Raw genomic sequence first — 15,086 nt, 5'->3', positions numbered from 1 at the left:
TAGAGAGAGAGATAAGTATGTAGTGACTTATCAACTTCTCTAATGTCTTGTTTCTTTCGAGATGTCTCTTTGTGTGTGTGTTCGTGTGTGTGTTTATGTTTGTGTGTGTGTTTATGTGTGTGTGCAACAAGATATCAAGGTCTGGCTTCGGTATTCAACGTTTGTCCAGGGAGGGGGATAAACGTTGAGTTTTGACAGTTAAATTGAGTCATTCATTCTGATTGGTTAAGTTGAGATAGGGTTTTGATTGCTTAAGGTTTTGATAGGGTTAAAAGCCCAGCGTGCCACTGGGACTGAACCCTCAGAGACGGAGTTCTAGCAAGCCGTGAGCCTACTAGTGTTGTCACGATACCAACATGTTGACTTCGATACCAGTACCAGGTTTACTATCACCATACTTGACACCAAAACTATATTCAATACCAAAACGATACCACGCCAAAAAAAATAAGCGTATTAGCTGAAGTCACAGAATAACTAATGGAATTCCACTTTTTTTTTTACATAGAACATTGTTATAATGTGTTGATAACTGGTAGAACAACAACAAAAACAAATAGAATACCTTCTATTCTATAATCAATTCATTTTCTAAATGAAGAAAAACAACATTAAATGACACCAAAAGATCTCACATCTTACAGGTGTGTCACGTTGGCTGGAGGTCCTTGGGTGGTGGACCATTGTTGATACACACGGGAAACGGTTGAGCGTGACAAACACAGCAGCGTTGCAGTTCTTGACACAAACTGGTGCGCATGGCACCTATTACCATACTCCGTTCAAATGAACTTCAATCTTTTGTCTTGCCCATTCACCCTCTGAATGGCACACATACACAATCCATGTCTCAACTGTCTCAAAACTTTTCTATAACCTGTCTCCTTCCCTTCATATACACTGGTTGAATGGCATTTAACAAGTGACAGCAATAAGCGATTATAGCTTTCACCTGGTTTCACCTGGTCATCTATGTCATGGAAAGAGCATGGGAAGTGCTTAATGTTTTGCACACTCAGTGTATATTGCTGTGATAGCTAAGTTATGAGTGCATAACTCATAATTGAATAATTGTTCATGTTATTGTCACTTAAAAATAATTCAAATTGAGTTGCTAGTAGAATAACGTTACAATGCAAATGTCATGTGTAAAATTGTCTTTTGGCGTTTTAGAACTAAACCTACCTTGCACTGCACTGCTTTGTATAACATTTTGCTTAGTTGTTTTGGTGGGCTGACCCTCCTCATCTGCTCTGTAATCAAAGTATTCCCATAGTTCACATCTGCAGCCAGTGTTGCCAACAAGCTGCGGGCGTGGAGGGATGATGTTTACGTTAGAAGAAGCCATGCTGTTTGCATTTTCTTTCTCCTCTCGCTTACTTCTCAAAAGTGGCTTGCGTTGTGTCAGCTGCATGCACAAGTACATCCTGACTAGCTACTGCCCCCTTGAGAAGATCCAGACAAACTACTAGACAGACTCGATCCTCTCAATGGGTATATGACGTGAGAAACGTTTGACAGAACGAAAGCAACAAAAATTCTAGTACCGAATCGTTTTTTCATGTTCTAGTATTGAAAAAGTACCAATGTTTTGGTATACATTGCAACAATAGAGCCTACTTGATGGTAATAGTGCTCACCGTTGCCCCTAGTGGATGGGATTGAAGGCATCTCCTAGCGTCCTGGGGACCTGGATAAACATCCAATACTGCTTTGGATCTGGTGTGTGTGTGTGTGTGTGTGTGTGTGTGTGTGTGTGTGTGTGTGTGTGTGTGTGTGTGTGTGTGTGTGTGTGTGTGTGTGTGTGTGTGTGTGTGTGTGCCTACGTGCGTGCGTGTGTGCGAGCGAACGAGCGTGCGAGCGTGTGTGTACGTACGTACTGTGGTATCATCAGAAGATAGATAAGGCCAAAGAGAGCAGCGAGGACCAGAGAGACAATCACCGCACTGATGAAATTACCATCATACTCCTGGTTATACTGGAGAGAGAGAGGGAGAGAGAGAGAGAAAGAGAGAGAGAAAGAGAGAGAGAGAGAGAGAGCGAGAGAGAGAGAGAGAGAGAGAGAGAGAGAGAGAGCGAGAGAGAGAGAGAGAGAGAGAGAGGGTTGAAGAGAGAGAGAGAGAGAGTAGTGATTACTGACATGTAATTAATTAAAGAAGCATCTGAAACTGTTTTTCATCGATTCCAGAGATGAGATTGATCTTTTAAATGTCAGGCAATCTACAGAGAGAGAGAGAGAAAGAGAGAGAAGAAGAGGGCGAGAGAGAGAGGTGGGGCAAAATATGAGTTGCAGTTAAACAAATGTAACAATTATGTAAACATTGTAGCCAAAGGACAGTCAGTCTATGTGTATCACGTTCTGACCTTTATTTCCTTTGTTTAGTCATTATTTAGTATGGTCAGGGCGTGAGTTGGGTGGGCAGTCTATGTTTGTTTTTTTATGATTTGGGTATTTCTATGTTTCGGCCTAGTATGGTTCTCAATCAGAGGCAGGTGTCATTAGTTTTCTCTGATTGAGAATCATACTTAGGTAGCCTGGGTGTCACTGTGTGTTTGTGGGTGATTGTTCCTCTCTCTGTGTTTTGCACCAGATAGGGCTGTTTTGGGTTTTCATGTTTCTTGTTGTTGTTGTTGTTGTTGTTAGTTTGTTCATGTGAAGTGATTTATTAAAACATGAGTCAAAATAACCACGCTGCGCTTTGGTCCACCTCTCCGTCAATGGAAGAAATCCCTTACAATGTGGAACCATACTGACCGAAAGAACCCTTCGAGCCCTTTAATGGTTCTTTACAATTCAAAAAATTGTTATTTCCTTTAGTGATAAATTATTTAAAATGTAGGGGCTGCGGCTAATCAGAATATTTTGGGTGTGGTTTGCGCACAGGTCTTTTTGTGCAACCATGAGTGACAGTGTCATTAGTGTAATATGGATTTTAAACTGGAAGAAAATCCCTGCATGGTTCTACAAAGAATCCTTGAAATTGAAAAATATTCTTTGTAGAACCATTCTCCATAAAGGTTCTATAAAGAACCCTGAAGTGCCTTCAGAAAGTATTCACACCACTTGACTTGTTCCACGTTCTGTTGTATTACAGCCCGAATTTAAAATGGATTACATTTAGATTCTGTGTCACTGATCTACACACAATACACCATGTCTAAGTAGAAATATGTTTTTAGAAATGTTTATAATCTAACAATGAATGAAAAGCTGAAATGTGTTGAGTCAATAAGTATTAAACCCTCTTGTTATGGCAAGCCTAAATAAGTTTAGGAGTAAAATCATGTTTAACAAGTCACATAAGTTGCATGGACTCACTGTGTGCAAGAATAGTGTTTAACATGATTTTTAAATGACCACCCCATGTCTGTACCCCACACATATGATGATCTGTAAGGTCACTCAGTTGAGCAGTGAATTTCAAGCACAGATTCAACCATAAAGACAAGGGAGGTTTTCCAATCTTTCGCAAAGAAGGGCACCTATTAGTAGATTGGTAAATATATAAAAAACAGGCACTGAATATCCCTTCGAGCAAGGTGAAGTTACTAATTACACTTTGGATGGTGCAGCCCAGGCCACGTGGAGACGCGGGGATCCGAGCTCGGGCGAGAGCCAAAGCCACCCTACCATCCCTCCCAGCCCAGAACCCGTGCCAAGGGAAGGGAGAAGTGGAGGGAGTGGGCCCCCTACCCTACCCAGTCCTCAGAGAGTCAGAGATACACCTACCGTTTACCCGTGCTTCATTGGTCTGTTTCGCTTGATGGCCCTCCGATCTGCACTTGTTAGATGGCCCTCCGACCTGCAACCATTTTCTACGGGTATATAAACTCAGCAAAAAAAGAAATGTCCTCTCACTGTCAACTGTGTTTATTTTCAGCAAACTTAACATGTAAATATTTGTATGAACATTACAAGATTCAACAACTGAGACATAAACTGAACAAGTTTCACAGAGATGTTACTAACAGAAATTGAATAATGTGTCCCTGAACAAAGGGGGGGCCTTACAACAGGCCTACAAGCCCTCAGTCCAGCCTCTCTCAGCCTATTGCAGACAGTCTGAGCACTGATGGAGGGATTGTGCGTTCCTGGTGTAACTCGGACAGTTGTTGTTGCCATTCTGTACCTGTCCAGCAGGTGTGATGTTCGGATGCACCGATCCTGCGCAGGTGTTGTTACACGTGGTCTGCCACTGCGAGGATGATCAGCTGTCCGTCCTGTCTCCCTGTAGCTCTGTCTTAGGCGTCTCACAGTACGGACATTGCAATAGTCCTCATGCCTCCTTGCAGCATGCCTAAGGCACGTTCACGCAGATGAGCAGAGACCCTGGGCATCTTTCTTTTGGTGTTTTTCAGAGTCAGTAGAAAGCCTCTTTAGTGTCCTAAGTTTTCATAACTGTGACCTTAATTGCCTACCGTCTGTAAGCTGTTAGTGTCTTAACGACCGTTCCACAGGTGCATGTTAATGAATTGTTTATGGTTCATTTAACAAGCATGGGAAACAGTGTTTAAACCCTTTTATAATGAAGATCTGTGAAGTTATTTGGAATTTTACGAATTATCTTTGAAAGACAGGGTCCTGTGTTCCCTTTCTTGCAGTATATCTTATTGCCCGTTTTACTGTCGTCCTTGGCTTATAGATCGATTCAATCCTTCATCAGATGAACAGCAACATGTCGGCTAAAGAGATTTCCTTCCTGAATGCATTTGAAAGTGTTTCATATTGTGATAGTAAAGAGCAAAACTCCTCTCAAGAGAATTAACATTACAGTCACACCAACTGGTAGGCTTATCATACAACTGTACAAAATGGTAAGAGAACTGGGGAAGAATGTTACCCCTCTACATACACATTTCTTTACCGGAATCTCTCAATTAAAATACTGGCAGGTCCATAAAATTTCCTTGTACAGTAGTAGATCTAAGTAAATTAGAGGATTCTACATTCCTATCTAAGGGGCGTTTTTACAATTATATATTATAATGCAGAGTGAATAAAATGTATATGTTTATTAAGTAATCTTCATTGTCTCAGATCAGCGCGAAACGGTGCTAAAATAGTTGACCACACGGGGGAGGCTATTGCTTGTTGGGGGGGATTTTCCCACCTACAGTAGCCGGGATATTAATCTAATCGTTGGATAACAGATCGGATCTCGGAACTCATTAACACGCGTTACTGTGTGTGTTTCGATATTCTCTCTCTCTCTCTCTCTCTCTCTCTCTCTCTCTCTCTCTCTCTCTCTCTCTCTCTCTCTCTCTCTCTCTCTCTCTCTCTCTCTCATTTGCTGTCTTGACCTCTGAATGCTCGGCTATGAAAAGCCAACTGGCATTTATTCCTAAGGTGTTGACTGGTTGCACCCTCTATAACCACTGTTTATATTATTTGACCCTGCTGGTCATCATTTTTTACATTGTATTAAATTTCCAGTGAGACTATTCAAGCCATCGACTCACTGATGAATGAAGATGAAGGGCGATCGGCAAATGCAGTTTGGAATCTGCTGGCATCACAGCACAACATCAACATCGCTCTAATCACAGTCAGATCAGGGACTGTAGTGATGCCTCTTGCACTGAGATGCAGTTCCTTAGACTACTGCGCCACTCGAGAGCCATGACCAATATGACCAATATATATATTCTATTTTTCATAACATTAACCATGTGTGTTCTCTTGTTTTGTACTGTTCTGTAGTTTCGAACCAATGATTTACCAAGATGACATTGAATGTTCCTGAGTGGCCTAGTAACAGTTTTGACTTAAATCGGCTTGAAAATCTAGGGCAAGACTTGAAAATGGCTGTCTAGCAATGAACAACAACCAACATGACAGAGCTTGAAGAATAAAAAAAATTATAATGTGCAAATATTGTACAATCCAGGTGTGCAAAGCTCTTAGAGACTTACCCAGAAAGTGTTTCAATATCCATAAATGTGATACATTTTTGGAAATTTTCTTCCACTTCGACATTACAGAGTATTTAGTGTACATTGACCAAAAATGACAACTAAATCCATTTTAATCTGACTTTGTAACAGAACAAAATGTGGAAAAAGTCAAGGGGCGTGAATACTTTCTGAAGGCACAGTAGCCCCCAAAAGGGTTGTAATGATATCGGAACAGTTTTTTAATGGTTCTTTACCTTAAGGTTCTGTATAGCACCATACAGGGTCCATTTAGAAGCTTATACGCATGGTTGTTTATAGAACCTTCAAGAAAAGGTTCCATATAGCACCAAAAAGGATTCCGCTATGGTTACAAGCCAAAGAACCCTTATTTGGCAACATAAAGAACCATTTGTTTTTAGTGTGTACCGTCAAAAAAATTGTAATCAGATTAGATAGTTTTGAAAAATTAGATGACCTCTAGATGATTACTTCTTGTGAAAAAATACATTACAACACCTTTCTGTTTTCTCAATGACATTCAATTCAGCATTGAAAAAAAGATGCAAGTTTAAATTTCTTCCACCTGAGCGAGTCTGACCCCAAGTCAGAAACCACTATGGTGACACAGCAAATGCGTTTAATAGATTATCTTTGTCTTCTTCTAATACCTGTTAATGGGAAAGTAATCAAAAAGTTACATTTAGATTATCTTTGTCTTCTTCTAATACTTGTTAAAGGGAAAGTAATCAAAAAGTTACATTTAGATTATCTTTGTCTTCTTCTAATACCTGTTAATGGGAAAGTAATCAAAAAGTTACATTTAGATTATCTTTGTCTTCTTCTAATACCTGTTAATGGGAAAGTAATCAAAAAGTTACATTTAGAAAGTAACCTACCCAACCCTGCACACACGCACTCACACAGGCACTCACGCAGGCACACACGCAACGCACTCACACAGGCACACACGCAACGCACTCACACAGGCACACACGCACTCACACAGGCACACGCAACGGACTCACACAGGCACACACGCAACGCACTCACACACGCAACGCACTCACACAGGCACACACGCACTCACACAGACACACGCACTCACACAGGCACACACGCAACGCACTCACACAGGCAGACACGCAACGCACTCACACAGGCACACACGCACTCACACAGGCACACACGCAATGCACTCACACAGGCACACACGCAACACACTCACACAGGCACACACGCAACACACTCACGCAGGCACACATGCAACGCACTCACACAGGCACACACGCAACGCACTCACGCAGGCACACACACAAACATACACACATACACCCACATATACATATACACACAATCACAGTTCTTCTGTTCTCTGGGTCTTTGTGTCAGACTCCCACTCACACGAAGGAGAAAGTCATCCGGCGGGCGCATGTGGCTCAGAGGCTCCCAAATCATTAGCAGTACCCCCTCCTGAGAGTGTGGGTGGATCCCTTTAAACCCCACAACCAAAGATGACAGGCGTGGGAGAGAGAGAGGAGAGGGGAAGGGGGAGAGAAAAATAAAGAGTAAGTGAGAGGAGAGAGAGAGAAAGAGAGAAAGAGAGAGAGAGAGAGAGAGAGAGAGAGAGAGAGAGAGAGAGAGAGAGAGAGAGAGGGGAGAGGGAGAGAGAGAGAGAGAGAGAGAGAGAGAGAGGGAGAGAAGAAAAGAGAGAGAGAGAAAGAGAGAAAGAGAGAGAGAGAGGGGGGGGAGAGAGAGAAAGAGTGAGAGAGCGAAAGAGAGAGAAGATGAAGGGAGTCACGAAGCATGCCCCTTCTTTGCCACCCACACACTGAGAAAGAAAGACAGTGAGAAGGCAGATTTTTACAGTGTGTGTGTGTGTGTGTGTGTGTGTGTGTGTGCGTGTGTGTGTGTGTGTGTGTGTGTGTGTGTGTGTGTGTGTGTGTGTGTGTGTGTGTGTGTGTGTGTGTGTGTACTCTACATACCCTGCGCTCCCTGTCTGTGTTCCTGTAGGTGAGTGTGATGAAGTTGAGGTCGGTGGTCTGTGAGTCTGTCTGACGAGCCTCGATTAGCCGGCCAATGTAGCGGTTAACCCGTGTACCAGGCGGGTGCTGCACGGAGCCCGAGAACGACGTCCGGCTACGCACCTTCTCCGATGCCGTCCGCAACGCACGCCTCTGTCAGGGACGCAGGACAGAGGACAATGTGCTAATATTAGGACAGCATCAGAGTCACAAGGACTTGAACCCCATCCACAGGAGAACCTGGAAGTGGCCGTTCCACCTTTATACAAATGTTAATTCCAAGGTTTAATGAGTTCTTATACTGTAGGTCCTACAGCTTATATAGTTTAGTCGCAAACAGTTATTGGAATAAATAATGAATCATGGCATACAGGAAACATATAGGAAACATACACTCAGCGGCACTCAGTTTATTAGGTATACCCATATAGTACCGGGTCGGAACCCCCTTTGCCCCCAGAACAGCTTGAAGGAAAAAATTCCCCACACCATTGACACCAGACAGGATGGGTCCATGGACTTAAGACAAATTCTGACTCTGCCATCAGCATGACGCAACAGGAACCAGGATTCGTCGGACCAGGCAATGTTTTTCCACTCCTCAATTGTCCAGTGTCTGTGATTGCGTGCCCACTGGAGCCACTAATAAACTGGCCACTGAGTGTATAACAACTGTATTGGTAAGAATAACATTCCCTTCAATTGGTAATGCCCTTGTTAGTGTATCAAATGGTGAGACTGTGGAAACACAGCTAACACAACACCAACACAAATAACACAACACCAACACAGCTAAGACAATCACTTTAAACTGAAGCTGGAAAGACCGCAAAGTAGCTACATTTCGTTTCGTTTGACCTGTTTTCTATTTCTTTGTATATGTCTTTGTATATGTTCTTAAAAATGATGATTTTGACTGGCTGAGAAAAGCTGTCTGCCTGTCTGTCTCGTCCCGACTCCCGACCCCTACACGTACATTATTATTATTTAAATATTGAAACAATTTTGCAAATATCAGAGAGACAGACCACAAGTTTTATACAGCTCTCCGCTATTGAAAACCAATTGCTAATCTAAAAGAAATGGGAGATAATGTCTAGATGCTTTGTAAAATGGAGATCAAATGTATAAATTGTCTGGCTGGGCTGATGAGACAGTGGATTGGAACAGAGCTTTAGCTGGTGGTAACTTGTGGAATAGACACCGGCTGATTTGAACCAATCAGCGTCCATGATTAGACCCACCCGTTGAACAATGTAATATTATTGGGTGTCATAATGCTAGCATTAGCAATGAGTTCTACAATGTAATACTTTTGGGTGTCATAATGCTAGCATTAGCAGTGAGTTCTACAACGTAATACTTTTGGGTGTCATAACGCTAGCATTAGCAGTGAGCTCTACAGTGAATTCTAAAGCCAGACAAAGCCCCGACAGTTATTAGAGGATTACACAGTTACAGGGCTATTCCTGACAGAGAAATGATGCCTCCACACACACACCAATCATAACACACTGAGTCATCACTGAGTCACAGTTTTCAACACACACCCACCCTATAATATAGCGGTTTGTTTTGGTGTTAGAGTTAGCAATGATATCTGTTGCCTTGGTTTTAACCAAGTTTCTGTAACTTACTCTGGGAATGAGTGTGTTGGCACTTATAGGAGTGATACAGATTAGTGTGTGTGTGTGTGTGTGTGTGTGTGTGTGTGTGTGTGTGTGTGTGTGTGTGTGTGTGTGTGTGTGTGTGCCTTCAGGATTAGGAAACCGAGCAGGATTTCACAGCTGGACATAAAAACCCGTTAAAAGGTTTTTAGCTCTCAGACATATTATTTCCCAGAAATACGAATACACACACACACAACACCCACACACTAACAGCAACACACACACACACCTTGTCATCGTCGTCGCAGGTCATGACGTTAGAGAAGGGGATCTCCGCCTTGAACATCTTCCTACAGTGCATGAGCTGAACCAGCAGGTAGCACACTGTCTTAAACTTCATCTTCTTGGCTGGCTTGATATCCGACAGGATCAACCCTGGGAAGATCTGAGGAGAGAAGGGAGAGAGAGGGAGAGGGGGAGAGAGGGGGAATAGAGGGAGCAGGCGGAGAGAAAGGGGTGGGGGAGAGATAGGGAAAGGGAGAGGGAGGTGGGAAAGAGGGGGAGGGAGGGAAGGAGTGTGGGAGGGAGAGAGTGAAGGGGGTAAAGCAGGGGGGGAGAGAGGTGTTTAAGTACTAGAGAAAGATCTTCAGCCTTTATAATAGAAACTCTATAAAAGTGCCTATTAACTGGTAGTGTTGTGTGATGGAGTCTAATAACTGGTAGTGTTAAGTGATGGAGTCTAATAACTGGTAGTGTTATATGATATAGTCTATTAACTGGTAGTGTTAAGTGATGGAGTCTAATAACTGGTAGTGTTGTGTGATAGAGTCTATTAACTGGTAGTGTTGTGTGATAGAGTCTATTAACTGGTAGTGTTAAGTGATGGAGTCTAATAACTGGTAGTGTTGTGTGATAGAGTCTATTAACTGGTAGTGTTGTGTGATAGAGTCTAATAACTGGTAGTGTTGTGTGATAGAGTCTAATAACTGGTAGTGTTGTGTGATAGAGTCTAATAACTGGTAGTGTTGTGTGATATAGTCTATTAACTGGTAGTGTTAAGTGATGGAGTCTAATAACTGGTAGTGTTGTGTGATATAGTCTAATAACTGGTAGTGTTGTGTGATAGAGTCTAATAACTGGTAGTGTTGTGTGATAGAGTCTAATAACTGGTAGTGTTATGTGATGGAGTCTAATAACTGGTAGTGTTAAGTGATAGAGTCTAATAACTGGTAGTGTTGTGTGATAGAGTCGAATAACTGGTAGTGTTATGTGATAGAGTCTAATAACTGGTAGTGTTAAGTGATGGAGTCTAATAACTGGTAGTGTTAAGTGATATAGAGTCTAATAACTGGTAGTGTTAAGTGATATAGAGTCTAATAACTGGTAGTGTTATGTGATGGAGTCTAATAACTGGTAGTGTTGTGTGATAGAGTCTAATAACTGGTAGTGTTGTGTGATAGAGTCTAATAACTGGTAGTGTTATGTGATAGAGTCTAATAACTGGTAGTGTTGTGTGATAGAGTCTAATAACTGGTAGTGTTATGTGATAGGGTCTAATAACTGGTGGTGTTAAGTGATAGAGTCTAATAACAGGTAGTGTTATGTGATATAGAGTCTAATAACTGGTAGTGTTGTGTGATAGAGTCTAATAACTGGTAGTGTTAAGTGATGGAGTCTAATAACTGGTAGTGTTAAGTGATATAGAGTCTAATAACTGGTAGTGTTATGTGATAGAGTCTAATAACTGGTAGTGTTATGTGATATAGAGTCTAATAACTGGTAGTGTTATGTGAGAGGAAGAGAGAGAGATAAAATGATCACATCGGGACTATCAGTCCTAACACTTCCTGAGGAAGAAAAGATGAGACAGATCAAGCAGTGTGTGTGTGTGTGTGTGTGTGTGTGTGTGTGTGTGTGTGTGTGTGTGTGTGTGTGTGTGTGTGTGTGTGTCTGCCTGCTCTAGATGATACGTTAGACCTCTTGTGGTTATTAAGTGTTTCAGGTACAACAACTAAATACAGACTATTTAAACTGAGAGCAGTGTGACAGTATGATTCACCTGTACAATATATGTGTATGATTATCCACATGTATGATCCACATGTATGATCTACGTGTATTATCCACATGTATGATCTATGTGTATGATCCACATGTATGATCCACATGTATGATCTATGTGTATGATCCACATGTATGATCCACATGTATGATCCACATGTGTGATATGTGTATGATCTATGTGTATGATACACATGTCTGATCCACATGTATGATCCACATGTGTGATATGTGTATGATCTATGTGTATGATACACATGTCTGATCCACATGTATGATCCACATGTATGATTCACATGTCTGATCCGCATGTATGATTCACATGTCTGATCCACATGTATGATCCACATGTATGATCTGTGTATGATCTATGTGTATGATGCACATGTATGATCCACATGTATGATCCACATTACTGGGACTAGGAGACACTGACCCACAGCTTAATAGGATAAATCACCTCATAGGATAAATCATTCAGTGGAATCATCATGCGTGAACTCCGGAGTTGAATCCTCCACTGTCTATGTCTATAGTAGATTACACAGAATGGTGCAAAGGAAGTTGAAGTTGACTAATCTGGGTAACCCATAACCAAATCACACATAAGGGGTGACCAGCCACTGCATTATGTTCTGGGTGGAGCACAGGAGATGTTGGACTAGTGTAAGTGGCGGAACCAGGATATGGACCCCGGTGCACTATAAAGGGAATAGGGTGCCATTTTGGATGAAAACAGTATGAGTCACTGTGTACCTTAAGTCTGTTGGAGGGTACAATATAAGATTGTTGTGGTTGTGTGTTTGTGTATATACGGTTATTGGAATGTGTGTGTGTGTGTGTGTGTGTGTGTGTGTGTGTGTGTGTGTGTGTGTGTGTGTGTGTGTGTGTGTGTGTGTGTGTGTGTGTGTGTGTGTGTGTGTGTGTGTGGTTGTGTACCTTTCGCCTGTGGGAGGGTACTATGAAGAAGGTCTCAATGTTGTGTTTCTGTAGGAAGGTATGTCGATCATGGCCAAAGCCAGGCTCCACCTCATAGTCTCCATTCAAACACTCTAGAGTAGTCCTGGTTATGTGGACCTTACTGAAAGAGGAGAGAGACAGAGAGAGAGAGGCATGAGAAGGAAGGGGTATACAGGGAAAGTGGGGAGAGAGAGAGAGGTGGGGGGAGTAATTATGGATATGTAATTCATTAAAGGAGAATCAGAAACTGTTTTCATCTCTTCCAGGTTTGAGATAGATCATTAATCATTAATTACATTTCAGTTCATCTACTGAGCACACTGAGATTGGAATTAAATGGATCCCTACCCTGCTATCTCTGCTCATTAGCTGGTTCTTGTTTACTTGGCTCCTGAGTGACACAGCAGTCTAAGGCACTGCATCTCAGTTCTTTAGGCGTCACTGCAGACACCCTGATTCAAATCCAGGCTGTATCACAACCAGCCGTGACTGGGAGTCCCATAAGGCGGCGCACAATTGGCCCAGCATCGTCCGGGTTTGGCCGGTGTAGGCCGTCATTGCAAATAAGAATTTGTTCTTATTAACTGACTTGCCTAGTTAAAAATAAGGTTAAATAAAATAAAATAAAAAATACTATAATTGCATCGAATTGAAAGCACTCCCCTTTTTGTACACTCAACATTTCACGACTCTGGGACCAATAAAATGCGATAAAAATAGCTTCTGTAGTTTTGTGATTGTTCAGAAATAGTTTTGGAGATACAAGGCTTTCTTTCAATAGCGAGAAAATTCTTCCCCAAAAGAGCTTGACAAAACATTCCATGGCATCAATATGTGGCATTTCCCAAATGACACCTTACTCCCTATATATGGGCTATTCATGGGCTCTGGTCAAAAATAGTGCACTACTGCATATAGGGAATAGGGAGCCAATTAGGACTCAGACATAGTTTCCAGAAGTCATACATACCCAGGCAGTCCTCCTGCCTCCATCACATTGGCCAGAGTGACATCATTGGACCAGACATCATACTGCCACTTCCGGAGTCCCAGAACCCCACAGAGTACACGGCCCGTGTGCAGACCCACACGCATGTTCAGATCCACCTCTGTAGCCTCCACCACAGACCTAGGAAGAGATAGAAGCCTCGTGAAATGTACAGCCTGCTTCTAGCCTAAAGCATTGTTGTAGACCGTTTTATATCATCAGAATATAATTTTTTTCACTTTAAAATCTTAAACTAACAAGTGGTATGCTTGTTAACGGGTACGGCCCTGAGTGTGCACTGTGTCATGACTGTCCTGATCGGGTCAGGTTACAGGAGACCACAACCCTACAGATTATCGCTCAACCCCAACAGAGGAGGAGAGATCTAGGGGTCTGAAGATGTGGGGGTTTTATGACCCCTCAGGCCCCTGGTAAAACTTAGGCCACAGACAAATTCCTTTTGTCGTGTTACTATGGAGAACCAGCCTCAGAACATTAAACATGAAATAAAGGGAATTTGGAACAATGGTTTCCGTCAGCCACAATGGTGGTCATGACAATAGATGGAATATGAAAATGTATGTCATTTTTGTTTTGTTATTAAAGGTTAATAGATGACGTTATTACGAAAACATTGTAACGTCAACAGTTTACCTAGTATATGTTTGATGTTCATACATTGTACGTTGTGTGGAAAATGTCCAAATCAAAGAGAATGTTTTGGCAAAGATGAAATGTGAAGTTAGTTGTCTAAAATTGGATTTGAGTAAAATCTGGACCTTGCCTTATTAACTTGGTACTCCTAGAGAATTGCCCTAAAGGCGGCTACGCCCACTTCTGACCCAAGTGTATAAAACCTGTGAGTATAGAATTTACAAGGAGACTACGTGACCCAAGCTGCAGCAAGGTCTAAAAAGTCAATGAACCCAGAACGCAACGCAAGTTTGAGGACAAAGAAATCCTTTTCTACCCAAGTTACGGATGAGTAGCTGTGTCTAAGCGGGTTAATTCAAGTCGAACCACCTAGCCTCCATTTCCCATCAAATCATGGTATCTAAAGGGTTTCATTCCTATGCTGTGAGCTCTGAGCTACAGAGCTGTCTGTCCTCAGAAGACCCCTTCCAGAGAAAGGGGTGAGGAAACAGACTCCTAAGCCAAAAAGGACACTGACACCGGGAGGACGAGCAGGGAGGTGCGCCGGAGTAGTGCGTCATCGAACAGCCGAAGGCCTACGCAGAGAATCCTCGGAGATCATCCCCACGTAATTACATCATTATATTCTGACCCATAAGAGCGGCAGTTTGGGGCAAGGCTAGGGTTAGAATAGCATAGCTGACAAATTCACTGAAATGTATATTTTTCTTGTGTACTTTCTTTTTTATGCGGGTAACACGCGTCATAGTGTGTTGGCCCTGTTATACTAAGTTCTAATCAATAGCCTATAATGTGTTTTGTCTATGTGTATCTTTTATCATCATTTTAGATTTCTAGTAAATAAATATTCAACTAAGATTGGTTTGGTACGAACTCATTGGTGAGACACGGGTCCGT

General features: G+C 42.1%; 1 protein-coding gene across 1 annotated transcript in view; it reads right to left on the bottom strand.

The window, feature by feature from the left end:
• Positions 1–15,086, bottom strand: part of LOC139410244 (adenylate cyclase 1a) — a 203,578-nt gene that overhangs the window by 15,775 nt on the left and 172,717 nt on the right. Inside the window, exons 6-10 of the mRNA XM_071155717.1 lie at positions 13,518–13,676; positions 12,527–12,668; positions 9,816–9,971; positions 7,878–8,069; positions 1,881–1,978 (exon numbers count right to left, since the gene is read on the bottom strand). Coding sequence (XP_071011818.1) covers positions 1,881–1,978; positions 7,878–8,069; positions 9,816–9,971; positions 12,527–12,668; positions 13,518–13,676 — 747 coding nt within the window. The remainder of the gene's footprint in view (positions 1–1,880; positions 1,979–7,877; positions 8,070–9,815; positions 9,972–12,526; positions 12,669–13,517; positions 13,677–15,086) is intronic.

This window comes from Oncorhynchus clarkii, chromosome 5 (assembly GCF_045791955.1).
Source record: "Oncorhynchus clarkii lewisi isolate Uvic-CL-2024 chromosome 5, UVic_Ocla_1.0, whole genome shotgun sequence".
NCBI lineage: Eukaryota > Metazoa > Chordata > Actinopteri > Salmoniformes > Salmonidae > Oncorhynchus > Oncorhynchus clarkii.
The sequence above is the reverse complement of the archived record's forward strand: the minus strand, read 5'-3'. Positions and strand labels throughout refer to the sequence as shown.